Source organism: Cheilinus undulatus, linkage group 8, assembly GCF_018320785.1.
Source record: "Cheilinus undulatus linkage group 8, ASM1832078v1, whole genome shotgun sequence".
Taxonomy (NCBI): domain Eukaryota; kingdom Metazoa; phylum Chordata; class Actinopteri; order Labriformes; family Labridae; genus Cheilinus; species Cheilinus undulatus.
This window is the reverse complement of record NC_054872.1, coordinates 2,091,433-2,110,742: the sequence shown is the minus strand read 5'-3', so window position 1 is coordinate 2,110,742 and position 19,310 is coordinate 2,091,433. Positions and strand designations below refer to the sequence as shown.

Sequence of the window (19,310 nt, the reverse complement as noted above, 5' to 3'; positions counted from 1 at the left end):
GGGAAGAGAGGTGGTAGGGAGTGTCTGAAGGTGTGAAAATGACCTCAGCAAAGTATATATGGTTTCTGACTGACCACTTTCTTTTATGGCACAAAAAGAAGAACCGTGCCTTCTGTAGCAAAATTATCTTCATGCATGACAATCAAGCGGCAACCTCCAGTCCTGAAAAATGAAGCCAACGCAGATATGCAAAAAACTGCAATACAGCGAGTGTCCACTTGAGGCTGGCTGCAGGAACACTGGAAGTCCCGTCTGAACACATGTTGAAAAGACGTTTTTTACCCTAGAAATAAACTGGTTTACAGCCTGGTTCAAAAAAACAAACGTGTCTCATTAGCTAATGTCTTCATGTGCTCTCATTGTACTGTTGTACTGGGGTGAATTTTTTTGTACCAAAATCATTTTGATTATTTTTAGGAAAAACCTCACTGCGGACTGATTGGCACATCTTGTTCAATTGACAGATAGCTTGACAGGCAGAGAGACAGAATTATTATTTTGCACTCAGCTATCTTGAGTGTGAAAAAAGACTCTGACCATGTGGTTTTAACCAGTTTGATCACAAAGATTTGAAAGACCCTCTGGTTTCAGCATCAATTACAGGATAAAGAACAGTCAAAGTTACAGACTAGTTTTCTAGATTAAATTTTGATAAGAAGTTTGAAAATTAAAAGCAGGATCATCAACTGCATTTACACAAGGGCCAGAGATTTTCTTGGGGCTCCTAGGGCCAGACTTTCAAATTAATTAAAATAAAATAATATTTTAATATTCAGGTCCATTAACATATTATTTCATTTGTATTTTCTTGTGATATCAGTCCCTATCGTCTACGGCCAATTGAAATATTATAGTTACATATTTCTAGGACTGCTGTGTTGCCCATCACTAGGTTTGACCCTAATACGCTGTGTTCTGACTGGAAAAAACAAATGGAGGAAACTGGTCTATTGTTTGATTCTCAGGCAGGAAAATCCCAGGTTAGACTGGACGGATTGCGCATCATGTTCACTTATAGCTGACAGGGGAATTTCTATAAAAATGGATCGAACATTTAGTCATTCCTGTAAAAAAACAAAATGTTGCAATCTTAATTAATTTGATAACTGTTGGGATTTAAAGACAAAAGACACCTTAAAAACACCGACAGATCCTTTCCTTTTCACATTTTCTGAATTCAGTCATCTTTCGGGGGCCTGATTTGGCTCCCGGGGCCTCCAGTTGATGATCAATGATTTAAGGACTTTTCCACCTGTCAAACTGAAACAGAACGGGTGCGTACCTGTTTTTCACACTGGCCGTAGTCTGAGCTCTGCTCTGGCTGGAAGAAGCACGTCTCTCCGTGGTTCTTGGCCATCTCGATCAGTCCCATGGCTGTTCTCACTGTGGCGTTACGAGCATGGACAAATACCATCACCTGCGGCACACGGAGGAAAGAACAACATGTTTTCCAAAATCGGCATGACTTTCCTCTTTCATCTCCAGGAGTGTATTCTGCCCTGTGACCATCGCCCAGCTCTTGGAGATGCCAAACCCAACAGAAATGTTCACACACATCAGTGTGTTCACAGCAGCATCTACAGGTTCTTTACAGTTGTGATTCTGATGACACATGGATGTCAGTGGGGGGGGCAGGAAGTGAGGGACAGCCATTAGGAATGAATGGGAATGGAGGAAAGTTGGTCATTTACAGCTCTAAACAGACCTGAGCACTACATTACTACTTTACTACTACTTATTATTACTACTTTTATTTGTACTCTATTTCTATTGTGGTTCTGTCACCAATGGCCTGCTTTGTTTAAGATACTTTTTGCTGCTGTAAATTGGAATTTCCCCTTGTGGGACTAATAAAGGAATATCTTATCTTATCTTATTATCATCAGAACATTTCTGCATTCACTGAGTATGATCCTCAGACATCTGCTTTTACATTTCTTCCAGTTTTTGTTTGGGATCTACATAATTAGATGGAAGAACATAGCATGACTGCAGACACATGCAGAAAGCAGCAGAGTGTGTGCTTTACAAACCCAGAGAGTCAGAGGAGACCGCAGCAGCAACCGTATTTGTTGAGGGTGTTTTATCAGCACTGAGCGGTGGAAGTGTTCCACAGCTTATTAAACTTCTCTCTGGCAGCGTGCTTCCCACCAGGAGGGCACTGGAAAAATCATAAAGGAAATTTCATCCATCAGACCCTCACGTATGACATTAATATATGTCACTGCCACTTCTTGATAATTTAATATGAGGGGGATGGAGGCCTCCGGAGTGGAGAGGCGGCCTCTGACGCCGGCCAAAGTCGGCCATTGTATCATTTCAACCGCAGAGATTAAAAAATCGTCAGCAGTGTGGAAGATGTTGGTTTACGCATCCTCAAGGGCCACAGCAAGACTCATAAAAGAGTCTCTGAGGGAGATAATGAGCAGCAGAGGAGGCAGAAAGCAAGAAAAGCATGTGTATGTGTGTCGGCGCCCACGCTTAAATAAAACGATGCAGACAGGATAACAACGGCGCTCAATAGGGAGCTCAACTCCTGCAGCAGATGGGAGCTAAACGCTAAAGTCTGAATTCACCACTCTGACGTCCCCGATGGGCCCTCTGAGGCTGCAGAGAGGAGGCACAATGAGTGATGGGGGAGGGGAAGGGGGCTGGGGGAGATAAGGACTTCAAAAAAGCAGGTGTTCCTACTAAACCAAAATATATCTACTGCAGGAGAAAGTTATGAAAAATATGTTCAAAGGAGCAGGCGGTGGATGAAAATCTACTGATTTGATGACAACGTTACTATATTCATCTTCAAAATAGAAAAGATGCTCCGACCTTGACCTGCTAACTAACTTTGGGGTTACACTAAAGAAGCATGGAAGTTTGAAGCTGCAGACGGCCTCGGCCAGCAGCTCCATTAAAAGTTGTTTTTGTCACTGACTGGCTCAGACTGTAGTTAGAAGTCTGACAGAGTCACAGTGGAGATCCCTGCAGGGACGGACTCTTGTGTTAGAGGGAAAGACCATTTTTAAACAACAGAAACAGCCGCTCTACCTCTGCCTTCACCGAAAATACAGCAAGGCTTTAGACTGTTCAACTTATTTTTAATCACCAGTGAAGGGTCTGAAGCCATCGTGGCTTTTTTGCTCATTTTTTATTATCATTTTGACAACAACATACATTTTAGAGGGTAAATCATTTTTTTCAGTAGAATATTTAACTGTATAATCAGAACCTGTAATATGTCAGTAAAAGCTCTGTGGACTTTTTGTACCCACTCAGGCTGTTGGTGACCAAAAATGTCCCATTAAACCATTGAAACCACAGTTTTTCATCCTCCAGCCATCCGGTGTTAATTTTGGCAGCTATTTTTAATTTTAGTCTTAATTTTAGTCTTTATTTTAGTCTTTAAATGAAATGCATTTTAGTTTTAGTCACATTTTAGTCATTTCTAGCCTTTTTAGTTTTAGTCTAGTTTTAGTTGACAAAAACTCAAAACATTTGAATCTAGTTTTAGTCCATAAAAAGTCCTCACATTTAGGGCTGAACAATTGAGATAATAATATAATTGCAATTATTTTTTCAAATACTGCGATTTAACATGAATTTTCTTTTAAGTTCCTCATATTATGCATTTCAACCAACCTAAGCAATAAATCAGTTTATACTTTAACCAGCATAACATTAAATAGATAAGACTACGGCTGAACTTATAATAATTAATAAGGATAATAATAAAAGTTGTTGCTCATTATTATATTTTAGACTGTGAAAATCCCCTTTAATGAAATATAATATACATGATGTAGAAGAAAAATATTTCAGTTTTTGCGTTTTACATAATAAACATCAGGGTTTTGCTCTTACACGGACATTTAAAGAGTTAAATTCCTAAGAATCAGTACTGTACATTAATGATCAGGTCTGACATTCATTAAACAATGAGTACAAAAAAAGTGTTTTTTTTTACATATACTATTTTACTGCTATAAATGACATCCATTTTTGGCCACTTACACCCTGAAATTTATAATGTATTAATACTTAAATAAAAAAAGAAAATACAAATCAAAGTTGTTGCTCATTATTAACATATCCAAGGCTCTGATAATCCCCTTCCATGCAATACAATTTTCAGATGTATATAAAAATACTTTATTTTTCTGTGTGTTTTCTACCTCAGGGTTTCCGTTACGCTCCCCAGAGCTATCTGTGAGTAACAGGTGAGTTGCTGTTGGCTCACAGTATTTTCTTTATTACAGTATTTAATATTCCGTCCATTTTCTACACTGTTTATATTTATATTTCACTGGCATATCTACTTTTTAACGATGTATTTAAAAAAGTTCTACAGAAGCAGTTGTAGCCATCACATCTACTAATTTACTGCAAAGAATTAAACATTATAGTGATCAAAGACAGCAGGACAAACACTTTCATGCTTTCATTGTGGATGTTGTGTTTCCTTCATGTTTCTAATCCATAGAACAGATGGACGGACGGACGGATGTGCATGGTGGCTAAATCTTAAATGTTTATTGGGCAAATAAAGTTTGAAAACCACTGTGTCCACCATCTTGAGGATTAAAAACCAAGTATTACCTGATCCCACAGGAAGTGGTGCATAAAGACTACGTAAATGTGGACAGGAATATGAAGGTGAGTCATTTACCTGATGGCCGGCTTTGACCTGCTCCAGAACTTTGTTGTAGCAGACCTCCTCCATGTCATGAAGCTGCTGGATCTAAAAAAATCCACAAAAACAACCAATCATTTAACCTCAGAGGTTTCTGTGCGATGTAGCTGATAAATCTGTGGAACCCTGAGCAGCCAGAGACACTAACATACACTTAAACAGGGGCGGGTTTATACATGTGATCCAAAACTAACATTTTTTTTACTCAAAACAATCCTCTGACTACATCTGGACACCTATTTAACTCAAAGCCAGCACACACTCATCTGTGTTACCATTGTTCTGGATCATTCTGTACCCTCAAATCTCTGCTGGGCTCTGGTTTCATCTGGACCTTTGATGTCAGTACTAGGGCTGGAGCTTAGTCCTGGACCATTCTGTACCCTCAGACCTCTGCTAGGCTCTGGTTTCATCTGGACCTTTAATGTCGGTACTAGGGCTGGAGCTTAGTCCTGGACCATTCTGTACCCTCAGACCTCTGCTAGGCTCTGGTTTCATCTGGACCTTTAATGTCGGTACTAGGGCTGGAGCTTAGACCTGGAGCTCTGCGTGGCCAAAAGTCGTAGTGGAAATGTCTCATCTGTGACCCATTTTTTAATCTCGACCCACCAGTTTGTAACCGCTTGTATGTCCTAATGTTGTTAACCCTCGACCATCCTGGTAAAATGACTACGATCATTTTGTTTGTTGCCCTGGATGTGCTTTTATTGAGTGTTTTTAATATACAGGACCAAATGGATTTATGGTTTGAGGTTTCTTAAGGCTGTATTTCTGCTATTTCATATTGATTTTATGTGAGTGTACATGTGGGCCGTGGATTTACAGGTGGGTCTGGAAACACCGGAAGAGAAAGTAAAATGGGACTGACATACCAACTAAAAACTTCTCTTAATATAATTCAGAGTATTGCAAACTTGCCAGTAAGGATGGGGGTAAACTACCTCTTCCTCTCTGCACATCATCGTCAGAGCTTTACCTTGTTGTTGGTTTTAATTCCGATAAAGGTCTGTCCCAGCGGTACGGGTCTGAAGCGACTGTCGAAGAAGAAGAGGCCGATGTAGGGGTTGACATGAAGGAAGGTGGCCACGTCCAGATAATTGGGCAGGGTGGCTGATAATCCCAGGATCCGGATCATGCTCTGAGTGGACTCCACCTGAACAGACAAATAGAGTCACAGTTACATCCTGAATCTGACAGAAGCGATGTAAAGAACGCTGCAGCTGGGACATTTTTGTATTTACAATGATTCTTAACAGAAAAATGGAAGCAACCTTTTCCTCAGTCACTGCTGACACAGACAACCAGGGCTGGCTCTGGCTATTTAGATGCCCTAGGCGAACTTACAGTTTGGTACCCTCACCCCTTCCTATCTCAATGTCCACTCCGTTCAGTGCTGTGTGAATGAGGAAAAAGAAAACTTGTTTACTCTCATCGTCTTGCTGGGCTCCCAGTGTGCTTTGGCTGGGGGTACGCATGGAAAGGGGGGCGGAGAGTGGAGAGGTGAGGCTAGACCGTTTCATGAATGAGGGGTGCAGAGTTTAGAGGAGTGCAGGAGTGGATGATCTGTTACATTGGTGGACCTATTCAACCTGTTCAGGGCTCATGACGGCCCCGCCCCCTCAGCAAGGCACCCTAGGCAATCGCCTATATCGCCTATGTCCGGAACCGGCCCAGCAGACAACTGCATGAGTTTTTCACATCCTTAGATAATAAATAATAAAACCATCAACACATGTATGAGATAAAATGTTGAAGCTTCCTGCTGCAAAAATAATGACTTCTTTGCTTTTGTTTCCACTATAGATTATTTTAACAGGAGTATAAAAATAATGACCACCCATGGGACATGGGTGTACATATGGTGAGGATCGACAGTCTGGAACAGCGCGAGTGGGATGATGAAAATCTAGATGGCTGCCCAACCATTGTATGTACATGTGAAGAGAGCTGACAGAGGGATGTGCTGATGATTCTGGAGAAAAAGAGCCATGGTGGCTGAAAAAGCTTCAGCCACCATGCAACCCACCAACCCAAATGCAAGGATACAGTGGAGATTCAGAGTGTAAAACAGGAGCTGATGACTTTATGAGGCCTGTTGTGCTCCCAGTGTAAAGATTCACAGCATGCATTCTTCTTTCCACCTGACACAGGTGTCATTTTTACACTCTGTCATAAAGGTGACATGTCCTACCCCACCTCTCATAACAGCCCTGTGTATGGTTGCGTGGTATACCAACAAGTTGGTACTTTCTTGGTAGTTTTTCAAAATTTATACCATGCCAGAATTTCCTTGCGCTTAGAGCCACTCATTGGTCAAATACAGCTCTGTGCAAGTGACCAAAAGCGTATTAAGCAGGCTGAGAGAATAATAAAGTTCCGCATGCTGCTGTCCCCGTTTAGTTTAATACAGTGAAGGCTAAGCCGCCAGACAGAGTATGTCTGCTACTCACACCCATCATAGTTCCTCTGCCATCTGTACAGGAACAGAACAGGCACCAGCTCCAAAGATCCAGTCTGATCAGGCCAGTGTATCTCTAGATTAATAAACTAATGGACAGACTGTTTCTAAGTATGTTTAAGCATGACTGCTCCCCCCAGTGTTTGAATTCTACAGCAGCACTCAGGGGAGCCCCGTTTACCGATGTGCACCACGGCGTTCCAGGCCACATGTATAAGTGCAGCGTGGTCAGAATCAGTTATCGCTGTCAGTAACCTGCAGTCAAAGCACAGTGACAATGACTTACTGCACAACAACTTTACTCAGAGAAAACGGAGCAAAAAACACGTCAAAAATCACAGGAAACACGCCCACTTACTGCCCAGTTCATGTACCGCTGTAATTCTGACCCTTACTTCAGTGCAGTGCAGCCACGAATGACCACAGCAGGAATAGAGCCAGAACGTTGTTGATTTAAAAGGACAGAAAATACTAATTTATTCAGTTCTGAACAAGTGAACAAACAGTGAGATTTTATACTTTTGGTTTCATATTTCAGGAACCTTCATATACATCAAATAAAATAATAACCTACATTTTGACAACTTTTTGGAGCTCCCCTAAATGTCTCATTTGAGGCTTTCAGGGGATCCAAGCTTACTTCAGCTGCTACCCCCCCCCCCCAATTTTCTGAACGGATTTATTAATGAAATGACATGAAGACGAGTGAGACTGAGAGTCATCTGTGGTCAGACTATAAACCTGTACGTTAACATGAACAGTCTCTGATAGAAAGCTTAGTTTTAGCAGATCAGCTGTTTTAGCAAACAGAATAAATCCTCCTTCTGCACTACGAGGTCACAGATGTGAAACGGAGCTGTCCACGCCCTACAGGTGCTCATTCTCTGTCTGTCAGACACGTCAATATTTATCAGATATTATCATGCCAGTCAGAAGCGTTTCCTTTGGCTCTACAAAGAAATAATGGCTTCCTTTCTTTTTGTGTTATGTTATTTAAATCTTCTGACAATAGTTTGTAGCAGTTAGAACAGGAGGGAAGTGAGTTTATTTGTGACACTCACCTCTCAGAGGTAAGGTGTGCCTGGAAACAAGATGTACATCAGATATAGAAGATAAGACCGTCTACGTTACTGGTCTTAAACCTGGAGTCTGTCGATTTTATTTATGTCAGTTAAGTGACGGTTGATGCTGGTCCGCAGACTCCTTAGGCTGTCAGCGCTGTACTCCCTGCTCAGAAAATATGACTGTCTCAGGTTGCTATAGTAATGGCTAACGGCTGAACAGTGTAATGATTTTTTGACCAGAACTACTTGTGAAGTTCAAACGGTGTCCATGTATCAGAAGTTAAAGGAAACCAATGGAATTTCCAGAGCCAATCAGAATTGAGTATTCACTAAGACCCATGGTATAACTCACATTAAAATGTGTAAAGAAAACTTCAAGCATTTTAAACAACTGTCGATGCTGCTCGGGCAGCACACTGACAGTAGTATCGTTTTTCATCTCTGGTCTTCACCCAGAAAGAAAGAAGAATTTCAGTGTTTTTAAACTCACATTGCCATGGATCACATTACAGCCAGTGGTGCACATTTGACAGTTTGACTTCAGAGAGGGCCAGAGTACTGCAAAACTACCCACAAGACAGTATGCCAGCAGTGTGCCATTCAATGATACACTAGAACAGGGGTGTAATTACACATTTTGGGCCCCCAGAAAGAATATTACACAGCCCCCCCCCCAAAACTGGCCAGCCAAGCAACAAATGTTGCATCATTTTTTACAAATAAATTTACCTTTCAATGTATTTTGGAAGGACAATTTCCCCATATATGAGCAGTATTTTTACTATGGTTAAACTGCATTTATTTGCATTATCTAGCAGTGCTGGACTATACCATTTTGACGTTTTTAAGGGAGGAGCAGAGCCCACCCAATATTTATTTTACTCCATTTGATGCAAATTTCAGTCTGTTGAGTGATTCATTTTGTCGCTTTTGATTCAATAATGACAGTAATTATTAAGAAAAAAAAAAAGATTAAAACACACTTTTCATTACAGGCTCCTCAAGGGCCCCTCCCTACTGTGGGCCTGGGTAATCAGCAACCTTTTTCCTCCCTACGCTACATCCCTGCACTAGAATATCATCATTAGCAGATCTGTCATTATTTTAGAGCCTCTTTACTAGAGGATTGGTCCGATCCAATCAGGAACAAACTATGATGAAAGAAAATAACTTTTTGTGTAACAAAAAATAAAAAGGAGAAAACAAGATAATTTTTTTGAGAGTGTAAGTGTCTTTGAGCTTATTTATAACAACACAGCAGCTCATGAAGGGAATGAGAGGTGGCTCCCTAAAGGACTGATTCATGTTGCACCCAAAACTCATCTGTGTGCGTTCAAGTGACGTCATCCCCTTCTTCATACTCTGCTTCATTTAACACAGATCGTGCTGCCAAACTAGCATAATAGGAATGGACCTGCTCCAAATCACTGTGTGCCACATACCTTAGACAACACTCTCTATGCCGTCCAAACAGCGCCCTACGTGTTTTTCTGAGTAGAAGAAAAAGATGTTGCAGGTGTACTTTCCTGTCTTTATTTTGTCTTTGAAACCTGAAGAAAATTCAGTCTGTTGTGTATCAACGTGGGTAAGAAGAGAGACAATAATGGAGCGGTGAGGGTTTGGGGGGGGTGGAGGGGGGTTGCCCTATCTGTGAGCCTCCTGCTGGATGTGACAGCGAAGATTGGTAAGGCCTTTAATGTGATGCAGTACCTGTCAAACCATCCCATCAAGATAAGACCCAGCCAATCCCGAGCAGCAGCCCGGGCCTGCACTCCACATCCACACATCCACAGCAGCAGCACTGCAGAGGTGTGCGTCATTTTCACCTTAAACAGAGTCAAACCCATGGTTCAACTTTACACACCTACAAGCTCGGCTGATTCTGTTTCAAACATGAAGCGTTCATGTTCGCTGAGTTTGTGGGATCATAAAGCTTTATGACAACATAAGGTGATCGTGATTAACAGCTCAATTTACACTCACTTCAAGTAGAGCGCGTAATGAGCTGATTAAAATTAAATTAATAGGTCACGAAATTAGATAGCGTGGTGATCTGAGATCCATGGAGTGACAGAGTAACGTCTAAATTCAGACGACAGGAGACAGTCTGAGGGGATTCACTGATTACATACCATGTGTTCTTATACACTGAAGTTCTTTAACAGGAGAAAATCTGTTCCACTTTTTTCCTTTCTTTGGACAACCTGCATCAGAACACTTCAATAAGGCTGCTGGAGACGGTGTCGACTTTGTCCAAAATAGCTCCACATCAAAAAAGTCATCCTAGGGCTGCAAGCAGGACTAAAGGAGCCCTCGCACCTTTGAGCACTGCAGGGTTGGTGCATGTTGGGCTTGTGACACCGCCACTAAATAAGCTGTTTCAGAAATGTGTGGACACCTCATGTCTGTTTCATTCACGTGAAATTTTACTGAAGCATGCAATGCAGATATTTCTGGGTCTTGAAAAAAGCTGATCTTTCTAAAATAAAATTAATGTGGCATTGAGAAATGTTTAGAATAGTTTTGTCATCAAGGAAACAATTTGAGGCCCTGTTTGTAAAGTAATGGACCACTTCCTGTCTAGTGGCGGCACATCGTATTTTGATAAAATGTCACAGCCATGCTCTTGTCTGTGTGCTGCAGGGGCTGAATTTTAAAATATTTCAGGGGGTGCCACTGAGCCATTTTGCCACCGCCACTAACATAACTCAAATGACCCATTCAGTTTTTGTCTAGGATAATTCCTACCAATATTTGTGGCAGTACAATTGTTCTAAGTTCTTCAAATTACAACTTCCTGTTTAATGGCATTAAACACATTGCAACTAACCTGACACTCTGGAAAACCTTCCATATACAGCATTTGAGAAATGGAAGAGCCTTTGAAAAAAAAAAAAACTCGGAGGGTGACTGGCTGAACATTCTGTCTGTCACATCTTTACAGGCCAATCAGAGCAACAAAACATATGACGTAGCTGCTACCAAGGACTAAACTCCATAGAGAGCTGCATAACGTGAACCATGGCGACTGAAGGCATGTCAGTACTCGATTTTTGTCGTTTTTGAAAAGAAAACAACTCCCTGCTGTTCTTTGTTCTTCTTTTAACGAAGAAATGTCGTCGAGTTCTGATAAAACTGGCACTTCAGCAGCATCCACGCTAATTTCTTCCACCAAAACTGCACCGGCCTCTAGCTGCTGCTTGCTCAAGTCACTTTCTAACCGGGCCCAAATGGTTCAGATGGGAGCTTTGCAAGATGGATTCGCCAGTGAGAAACACGGGAATGTGCGTATCCATCTGCTTTGCAAGGTTACATTGCAACAGCAGTTGCTTTAATCAAAGACACTGTGTAATGCGTTAAACGATAGGGGCAATTAAAGGATGCTAGAAACCCATTATCACTGGGATTCTTGCAAACTCAAAGAATTGATCCATGTTTTTGTCAAAGAACTATATCCTGTGCCAAGGTGAGACATCAAATTTTAAGGAGCTGCCATGGCCATGTCCTCTTGAGTTTTGTACATGAGCTGAATCCATTTTTTGGGGCTGGTCTTTTTTTTAGCAACAAATTTCAAGAAGACCTGCAGAACCTGTTCAGAGGGGTTGATTCTAGATGGACCCCTGGACATGGCTAATTCGTCCCATTTTTCTACCAAAATTCATAACAGTAGACTTCCAGTTGTTCTGGTGGTATGGGTCCAAGAAACATTTTTGTAGATCCTGGCATGATGCCTACCAAGTGTAATAACTGTAGGTGCAATGTGCTGCGGGGGCTGAATTTAAAAACATTTCATGGGGTGCCACTTGCCATTTTGCCACACCCACTAGCATAACCCAAATTCCCCCTTTATTTTTTTGACTGGGCTCATTTCTACCAATATTCATGGCAGAACCAGCTTCATAAGCCCTTCTATCTACAACTTCATGTTCAATGGCGTATAACACGTTGCCATGGCAGCAGCTTTGATCATGGGCCTGTGCACATTGCATGACACAATGAGGGCAATTAAAAGGGTGTTAGTAATCCACTATCAGTGGGATTCTGGCAACCTGGTAGGATCATCCCAATCTTTTCAGGTAGAACCAGATCCTTTCTTTCGCAAGACTGCCATGAGTTTTGTACATGAGCCAAAAACATTTTTGGAGGAATGGTCTCTTCCAAGAGTAAAACAAATTTCAAGAGAATCTGCTCAGAGAGTTAGCTCTCATAGTTCTTCTTCTAAGATATACTACTGCTAGGTCGTCCTCAGACGAGCCCTCCATCTTTGCTTCCAGTCATCCCGGTACTCCATACATCTAGCCAGCTCGTCTGTACTTTTCACTCCTATGTCTTTCTTGAGTACATCCACGTATGTTATTGTGGGATGGCCTCGTGACCGGTGCCCATGTGTTGGTTCCCATAGCACCAGTTTGCTAGCTGGCAGTTCCTGATGTCTTTGGCAGTGTCCTGCTAGTCTCATCCTCCTGGCAGCTATTTTCTCGCTCACCCTTGGTGTTACTTTGTACAGATTCTTGTTGGTAACATAAAGATATGGCTACTTCTAAATATTTTACCAAAAAGAACTGGCTGACTTCCTGTTGATTTGGCGATAAGGATCCAAAGGTCCCGCGGTGCTCAGTATGGGTACCAAACTTCGAAACCTAGGCTGAACAGGTTGGGAGGGGTGGATCCACTCTTAATTATTCTAGGGCAGTGATACTCTTTTATGTCTTCATTTGAAATATGACTCCCACAAAAAACCTTAGAAAAGGGAAACTTTGACCTCTGAAATTGTCAGTTGTAAGTCACATTGATCAGTTTGTTTCCCACACTCAAACATTTAGCTTTAATTGTCAACCTTTATATTTTGTCTGTATATTTCCATTGCCCTTATTTGAATGTTTTTGCCCCTTTTTTCAATTTTTTCACCATTTTTATCCTGTTTTTGCCACTTGTTGTCCTGCTTTATGCAATTTTTTGCCACTGTTCACCCATTTAAGTTGCCTTTTGATATTAAATGCCACTTGTTTCCCATTTTTGCTGCTTTTTGCCCATTTTAGTCACTTTTCACAAATTTTTTGCTACGCTGTTGCTTTTTGACCATTTTTGCCACCTGTATCTCATTTTTTGTCACTTCTCAGCCATCTTTATCCATGTTTTGCTACCTTTAACCTATTTTAATCGCCACTTAAACCCTTTTTTGCAACTTTTCATCACTTAGATTTTGGGTCTTGCAAAGGTATTTTTCAACAATTTGGCTCTTTGGTTGAGCAGGGTTGAGTAACACTGATCTAGGGGGTGCCATCAAGCTTGGACACCAGATCTAATCTAATGATAAACCTGTCATTACGTCTTTCAGAAGTGGTTCAATTGTTTGCCTTTTCACGCACATCCAAGTCTTTCAATTTGGAGATTGACTGTTGCCTAGCGCCACCTACTGTCTCAGACAGAATATACATGCAAGTATGCTAAAGCAGAAAGGGGTGTTAATGTGAAAGCAGACCAGCAGGAGGGTTGGAAGGAGCACCAATCGCACACAGCACGACTAGCTTCTTCTATCAAAACTTTAAAGTAAAAATGTGCATGTTGAAAAAGTCATCTCCTCCTGACTATCACTGGCACCTGTTATACAAACTTCCTAACATTTTAATGACTAAAAACTGAAATAAGTCCATTTTCAGCCCATTCCCGGACTTTTAGTAGTTATTAGCTGTTGGTAGTGATTAGAAAGCTGCAGCAGGATGGGGGACCAAATGTCACAGGTGCAGGATACATTTCCTCTAATGGAGGCTCGATGAATTCGCCTGCAGCATCACTGTGGGATAATTATGTGTGTGTGGAAATATGAAAGGCTGTTTTTATTGAGCCTAACTGTGTACATAATGGACTGCATCTGAGTAAAGTTATGCTTTACTTTCTCTCTCCCCTGCATATAGATTTTAGGCGGCTCTGGAGGTCAACAACATTTCATAGAAACATCACCAGCATTAAAGTGGTTTTTTGAGCAGACATCAAGGCAGCATGGTGCTTGTATGGGAAACTCCACTAGCCTTGTTTTTAATTAGACATATTATCTGTCCACACTGTTTAGTGAAGTCAGAGTATGAAGCGTTGGATTTAGGTGCAGATTTGAGTAGCTGGTTTGGTCTAAAGTCCCTGCAGGGAGAAGAGAAAGTGCCGGCAGAAAGCGTCTCCATGGGTGCAGGGAAGAGTGGGATGCAGCAGAATGAGAGGGGATGTATTGGAAATGATGTGGGAGTCTTCCACCACTAAATTTAAAGCTGTATATGATGCTGCAGGAAATACGGTTTGCACATTACATTATAATTATGCTGGAGCATCAGTGATACAAATCAGGTAAAACAGCACAATGAAAAAAACACTAATAAAGTCCACACTGCCTACACAGAGAGACTTTCTAAGGTTGTCAGACTCTTCGATATGGTACTCAGGATGGGTGGTAATAACTGTGATGGGCAGTCCAGTCATTTCATGCTCTCCAAACGGAACATGCCCTCATTCAGGTGAACACAAGCCCTGAGACTGAGTGGTGGCAGGTTGGGAAACAACAGTAGCATTAGGATTAATGCGACTACGCAGAGGAGCTCTCTATTGCAGTGGTTCTAAACTGGTGGGTCAGGACCCAAAAGTGGGTTGCGGAGCAGTTTTCAGTGTGTCGCGACTTGCTGTCTTAAAAAAAAAAAGGTAGCAAAAATCCTAAAATCCATATTGGACACGCATTGATACCTTTAATTTTACTCTGTTTTACTGTGGAATTGGGTAAATTTAAATGGTTGATCAACATTCAACTAATTTATCTCCTCTTGCAATAAATGGCTACTTCTCCCATGATAATGCAGTGATTTCTTAAGATTGCTGGAAAACTGGCAAAAATTTACATAACGATGGGGAAGGAGGGTAAAAAAAATCACACAGTTTTGTCCCTTTTTTATTTCAGGTGTTTTGGTCCAATCATCCTCCAAACTGCAACATGTTCAACTAACTAAACAGGGGTTGTTTAAATTGTTTTTAAATTGGGGTCACAATCTGTCATAAGACAGACTGGTGGGTCCTAAGGCTGGACCAGTTGGGAACCAATGATCCACAGGCTGAAAGAAACAGGGAGTAAAAAGGTCAAAGATTTAGTCTTCATCACACGCCTGTCCAGGTGTGTGATGAAGACTAGTTCTTTAACACCAAGTCTGAGTAGTTGTTTGTAAAGGAGATTTGGTGAAACTGAAAGATTCTTCTTATCATAAAATGATCTTGTTTTCTCCTCTTCTGCTTAGATCAATCTGCATTAAAACAGACCAAACTTGTTTCTTTATTCCAAAGAATCAACAGTGACTCTGATGGCAGCTGATGACTCAAAGTTCCTCCTCCTGAAGGAGAGACTCTGACGCCTTCAGAATCTAAGATTTAAAAACTAGAGAGTCTGCACTGTTTCTCCTGAAAGGGCCTAAAATGACATTAAATGGTCATGAACGGTCAGAACAGCATGATGGTTTAAGGGACAATGGGCTAAATGAAAATAAATAAAACAGAATCTTGTCCACAAGTATTTTTTCCTGTTCTTCATAAAACCATTGGCCATTTAAAATCCTGTTCAGGCCCTCTCTGTTAAAAGGCGGACGTGGTCAAAGCACAAACGCTCCTTAAAACCCAAAGTGAAGAAGAAGAAGGAGCGGCACAACAGAGCAGCATTAGAGGCCTTTGTAATAAAGGTTAGGGGGACTTTATCTCCAGCACAGAGCTTAATTGGAGGCAGTTCAGCCAGAGAAGAAAATGTGGTCCAAACCAAAGCTCTCCCAAGCAAAACATCAAAGTGATAACTGGTTCAGCTGTAAAACATTTGCATAAAAAGAGGGACAAATATCATTTAGTTTACAGGGATTTCCATATTAATGTGTCTGAAGTTGTGAACTTAAGCACCGAGCGCATCAGAAGCAGCCGCCTTAATTCCTCCAGCACAATCAATTAGAGCAGTCTGTCAGGTGTGGCAATAATTGGACGGGGGGGTGCTGTGTTTCTGTTGGAGGGGGGCTGTTTACACAAAACTGCCTCTCTGTCGGCCACACAGATAATTAATGACAAACAGAGTAAACCTTCATGTTCTTCGTGTACAGTGACATAATCCCATGTAACAGAATTAAGGGGTTAAACATTCTGAAAGCTCTGGAGGCTTAGAAGAGCAATTTAGTGCTCCTTTCACCAAAGCCTCCCTTTTACAGAGCACACTAGCATGTTTAAAAAGCCGCTACCCTTAATACTGAAGCCAGACTTTAAGGAAATGCCTAACAAAGGAGCTTCAGATGCAGCCAGTCCATGCAAGCGTTTACCCCAGCACCTTCACCCTGCAGAGCTCAGTCTTAGATTAGACATGTGCAGATCACTCTGACTTTTTCAAACACTTCTGACCAATCACAACACTCAGTGTTGCCTACAGCAAAACTTCCTGATCTCCATTATTCCTCACCATGATGCCAACGCTGCCTTTTGCTCACTGTTGTCCTTCATATGATATTATGCTGACTTAGTAAAGATGATAATTGTGTGGTGACATCAGGCAAATCCATCCATTTAAACTTCAGTCTGATGGGCTTATTGCCAAGCAGAAAATGACTGGACCAATCACTGTCTTTTGCTGTGGCTGTGGGCGTGGCTTAGTTGAACTGCAGGCCTGTAAATAATGATTAACTGCAGGAAGCTCAGATATAGCCATAGTAGGGGTGGGACAAAATATTGATACACTAAAATAATGTGATGTTTCGTGGCGGATACTGTATTGATATTTTAAAATACAGTATCAATACTTAATTAATAAATAATTTACTCTGTTGGTGTGGCAGTCTGTGGTGTAATTTCACCCCTGTACACTAGCAGGCATTTGACTCTTCCCTTTCCTCCTCTCTTTAGACAACGCGATCACACAAGACTTCCGGTCTGAGCGAGCTGGTTGCCGTGCCAACCTAGCAGCATTCATAGCGGATATGTGGACTTATTTTGGCTTCCAAAACATTAAAGACAGCACAAACTTAGACAGAAGTCTAGTTGTTTCTAAGATATGCCACGAGTGAGTGAAATACTCAGACATCACTAGAGAGCTTGAAATCATAGCAATAGCATTGTAGCTAACGGCTAACGTGAAAGCCTGTTGAAGCTACCGCTGGTCTCTACTCGTGCAACCATAATCACAGTCAATACTTTGTTTTATTTTTAAGGACCTGCATTGTCTGAGTGTCTTTAAAAATAAAGGCTTCTGTAATAAAATAAAAAAAACACTGGCCTGTCACATCTTATACTCCCCTCAACACAGTGCATCAGTCCTTAAAGCTGGACATGAGGATCAGCTCGTATCCCATAATATCCCTATTGTAGAATGTGTATCATAATAGTATCATTAATGTGGACCATGTATCATGATAATATTGCAAACATGGACCATGTATCATGATAATATCGCTATCTTGGACCATGTATCATGATAATATCCCTAACATGGACCATGTATCATCATAATATACCTATTGTGGACCATGTATCATGATAATATTGCAAACATGGACCATGTGTCATGATAATATCGCTGTCTTGGACCATGTATCATGATAATATCGCTATCTTGGACCATGTATCATGATAATATCGCTAACGTGGACCATGTATCATGATAATATACCTATTGTGGACCATGTATCATGATAATATACCTATTGTGGACCATGTATCATGATAATATCACTAACGTGGACCATGTATCATGATAATATACCTATTGTGGACCATGTATCGTGATAATATACCTATTGTGGACCATGTATCATGATAATATCACTAACGTGGACCATGTATCATGATAATATACCTATTGTGGACCATGTATCGTGATAATATCGCTAACATGGACCATAAATTGTGATAATATCGCCATTTGGTATTGTATCGTGAGGTACCCTGTGAATCCCACCCCTACAGTGGCACTTTTTAACCACAGTGGAAAACATTTCCCTCCTAAAAAAGAAGAGCAAACTCACAGCACCAAAAGCTTATCTGGGAAGAAAAAAGATGTTTTTACCCTTCTACTGACTTTTAGTCTGAGCTTTGAGGGCCACAGGGGCCTGGAGCCTCTTTAAACTTCAAACCCCCTGACTCTAGATGTTTTTAAATCCCTGGTGATTCTTCAGTATCTGTCTGACAGTGTTTGGCTGGTGTTTTATTATAGTTTATTGTGAACTGTTTAAGTTTGAGTGTGTCTGATTTTTAAAATTATGTGTTGCTGCCATCTGTTGTTGAGGAGGGTGACACTCTGTCCCGGTCCCAGTCCTGGTCACTGTCCTGTTAACCTGATGAGCAGGTTTTTGGGTGGAAGCCAGAGTACCCAGAGAGATCCCACACATGCACAGGGAGAACATGAAAACTCCACACAGAATGGCTCTGGCCTGAATGGGATTGGAACCAGGAACCTTCCTGCCGTGACCACAGTGCTAACCCATGCATCATCATGCAGCCAAGTGTCCTGATTCACTAGAATAGTTTGAAATAATCCTACTTTCCTGACTGTTGTTTGTTTTTCTTGATCAAAATGAGACTGACATAAAAACCATCATTCCCTTCGACACAACAATCTGAGTCATAATAATAATAATAACACTTAGATATCTTCTTATAAAAGTCCAGCTCTAATTCCAACCAGCTTTCACAGGAGAAGTTACATCTACGCTAATCTCTTCAGCGGTTGCCATTGCTCCATCTAAACCACACCTGTAGCTGTCATTCTCCTCCAAAACGCTGATCTGTCTGGGATTCTCTGACCAGGATCAAGCATATCAGATTGGAGCTGAAATAAAGTTTATGTTTTTGTAGTTTTTTTGTAGTTAACACCGTAATTATGTGAATTTGATCAGAATTACTCCAGTGGGCATTTGTGCAGACAATCAGGTGTTTAAGACAGCTGGCTGATGATCAGCTGATGCAGGTGTCACACTGGTGCCGCCTCTCATGACGCTGAAGAGGAAAGGACCGCTCATGTCTTTTCGTTTCCTCATCTTTCTGCATGTGTCTCTGGTGGGAGGGACTAAGACACGAGGAAAACTCACCAGAGACACACTGATGCAACTTCAGAGAC

General features: G+C 41.3%; 1 protein-coding gene across 3 annotated transcripts in view; it reads right to left on the bottom strand.

Moving 5' to 3' along the window:
- ascc3 (activating signal cointegrator 1 complex subunit 3) overlaps positions 1–19,310 on the bottom strand; it is a 251,624-nt gene that overhangs the window by 112,458 nt on the left and 119,856 nt on the right. For all 3 annotated transcript variants that reach the window (XM_041793322.1, XM_041793323.1, XM_041793324.1), the window contains exons 12-14: positions 5,661–5,837; positions 4,661–4,732; positions 1,283–1,417 (exon numbers count right to left, since the gene is read on the bottom strand). In XM_041793322.1, the coding sequence (XP_041649256.1) occupies positions 1,283–1,417; positions 4,661–4,732; positions 5,661–5,837 (384 nt within the window). The remainder of the gene's footprint in view (positions 1–1,282; positions 1,418–4,660; positions 4,733–5,660; positions 5,838–19,310) is intronic.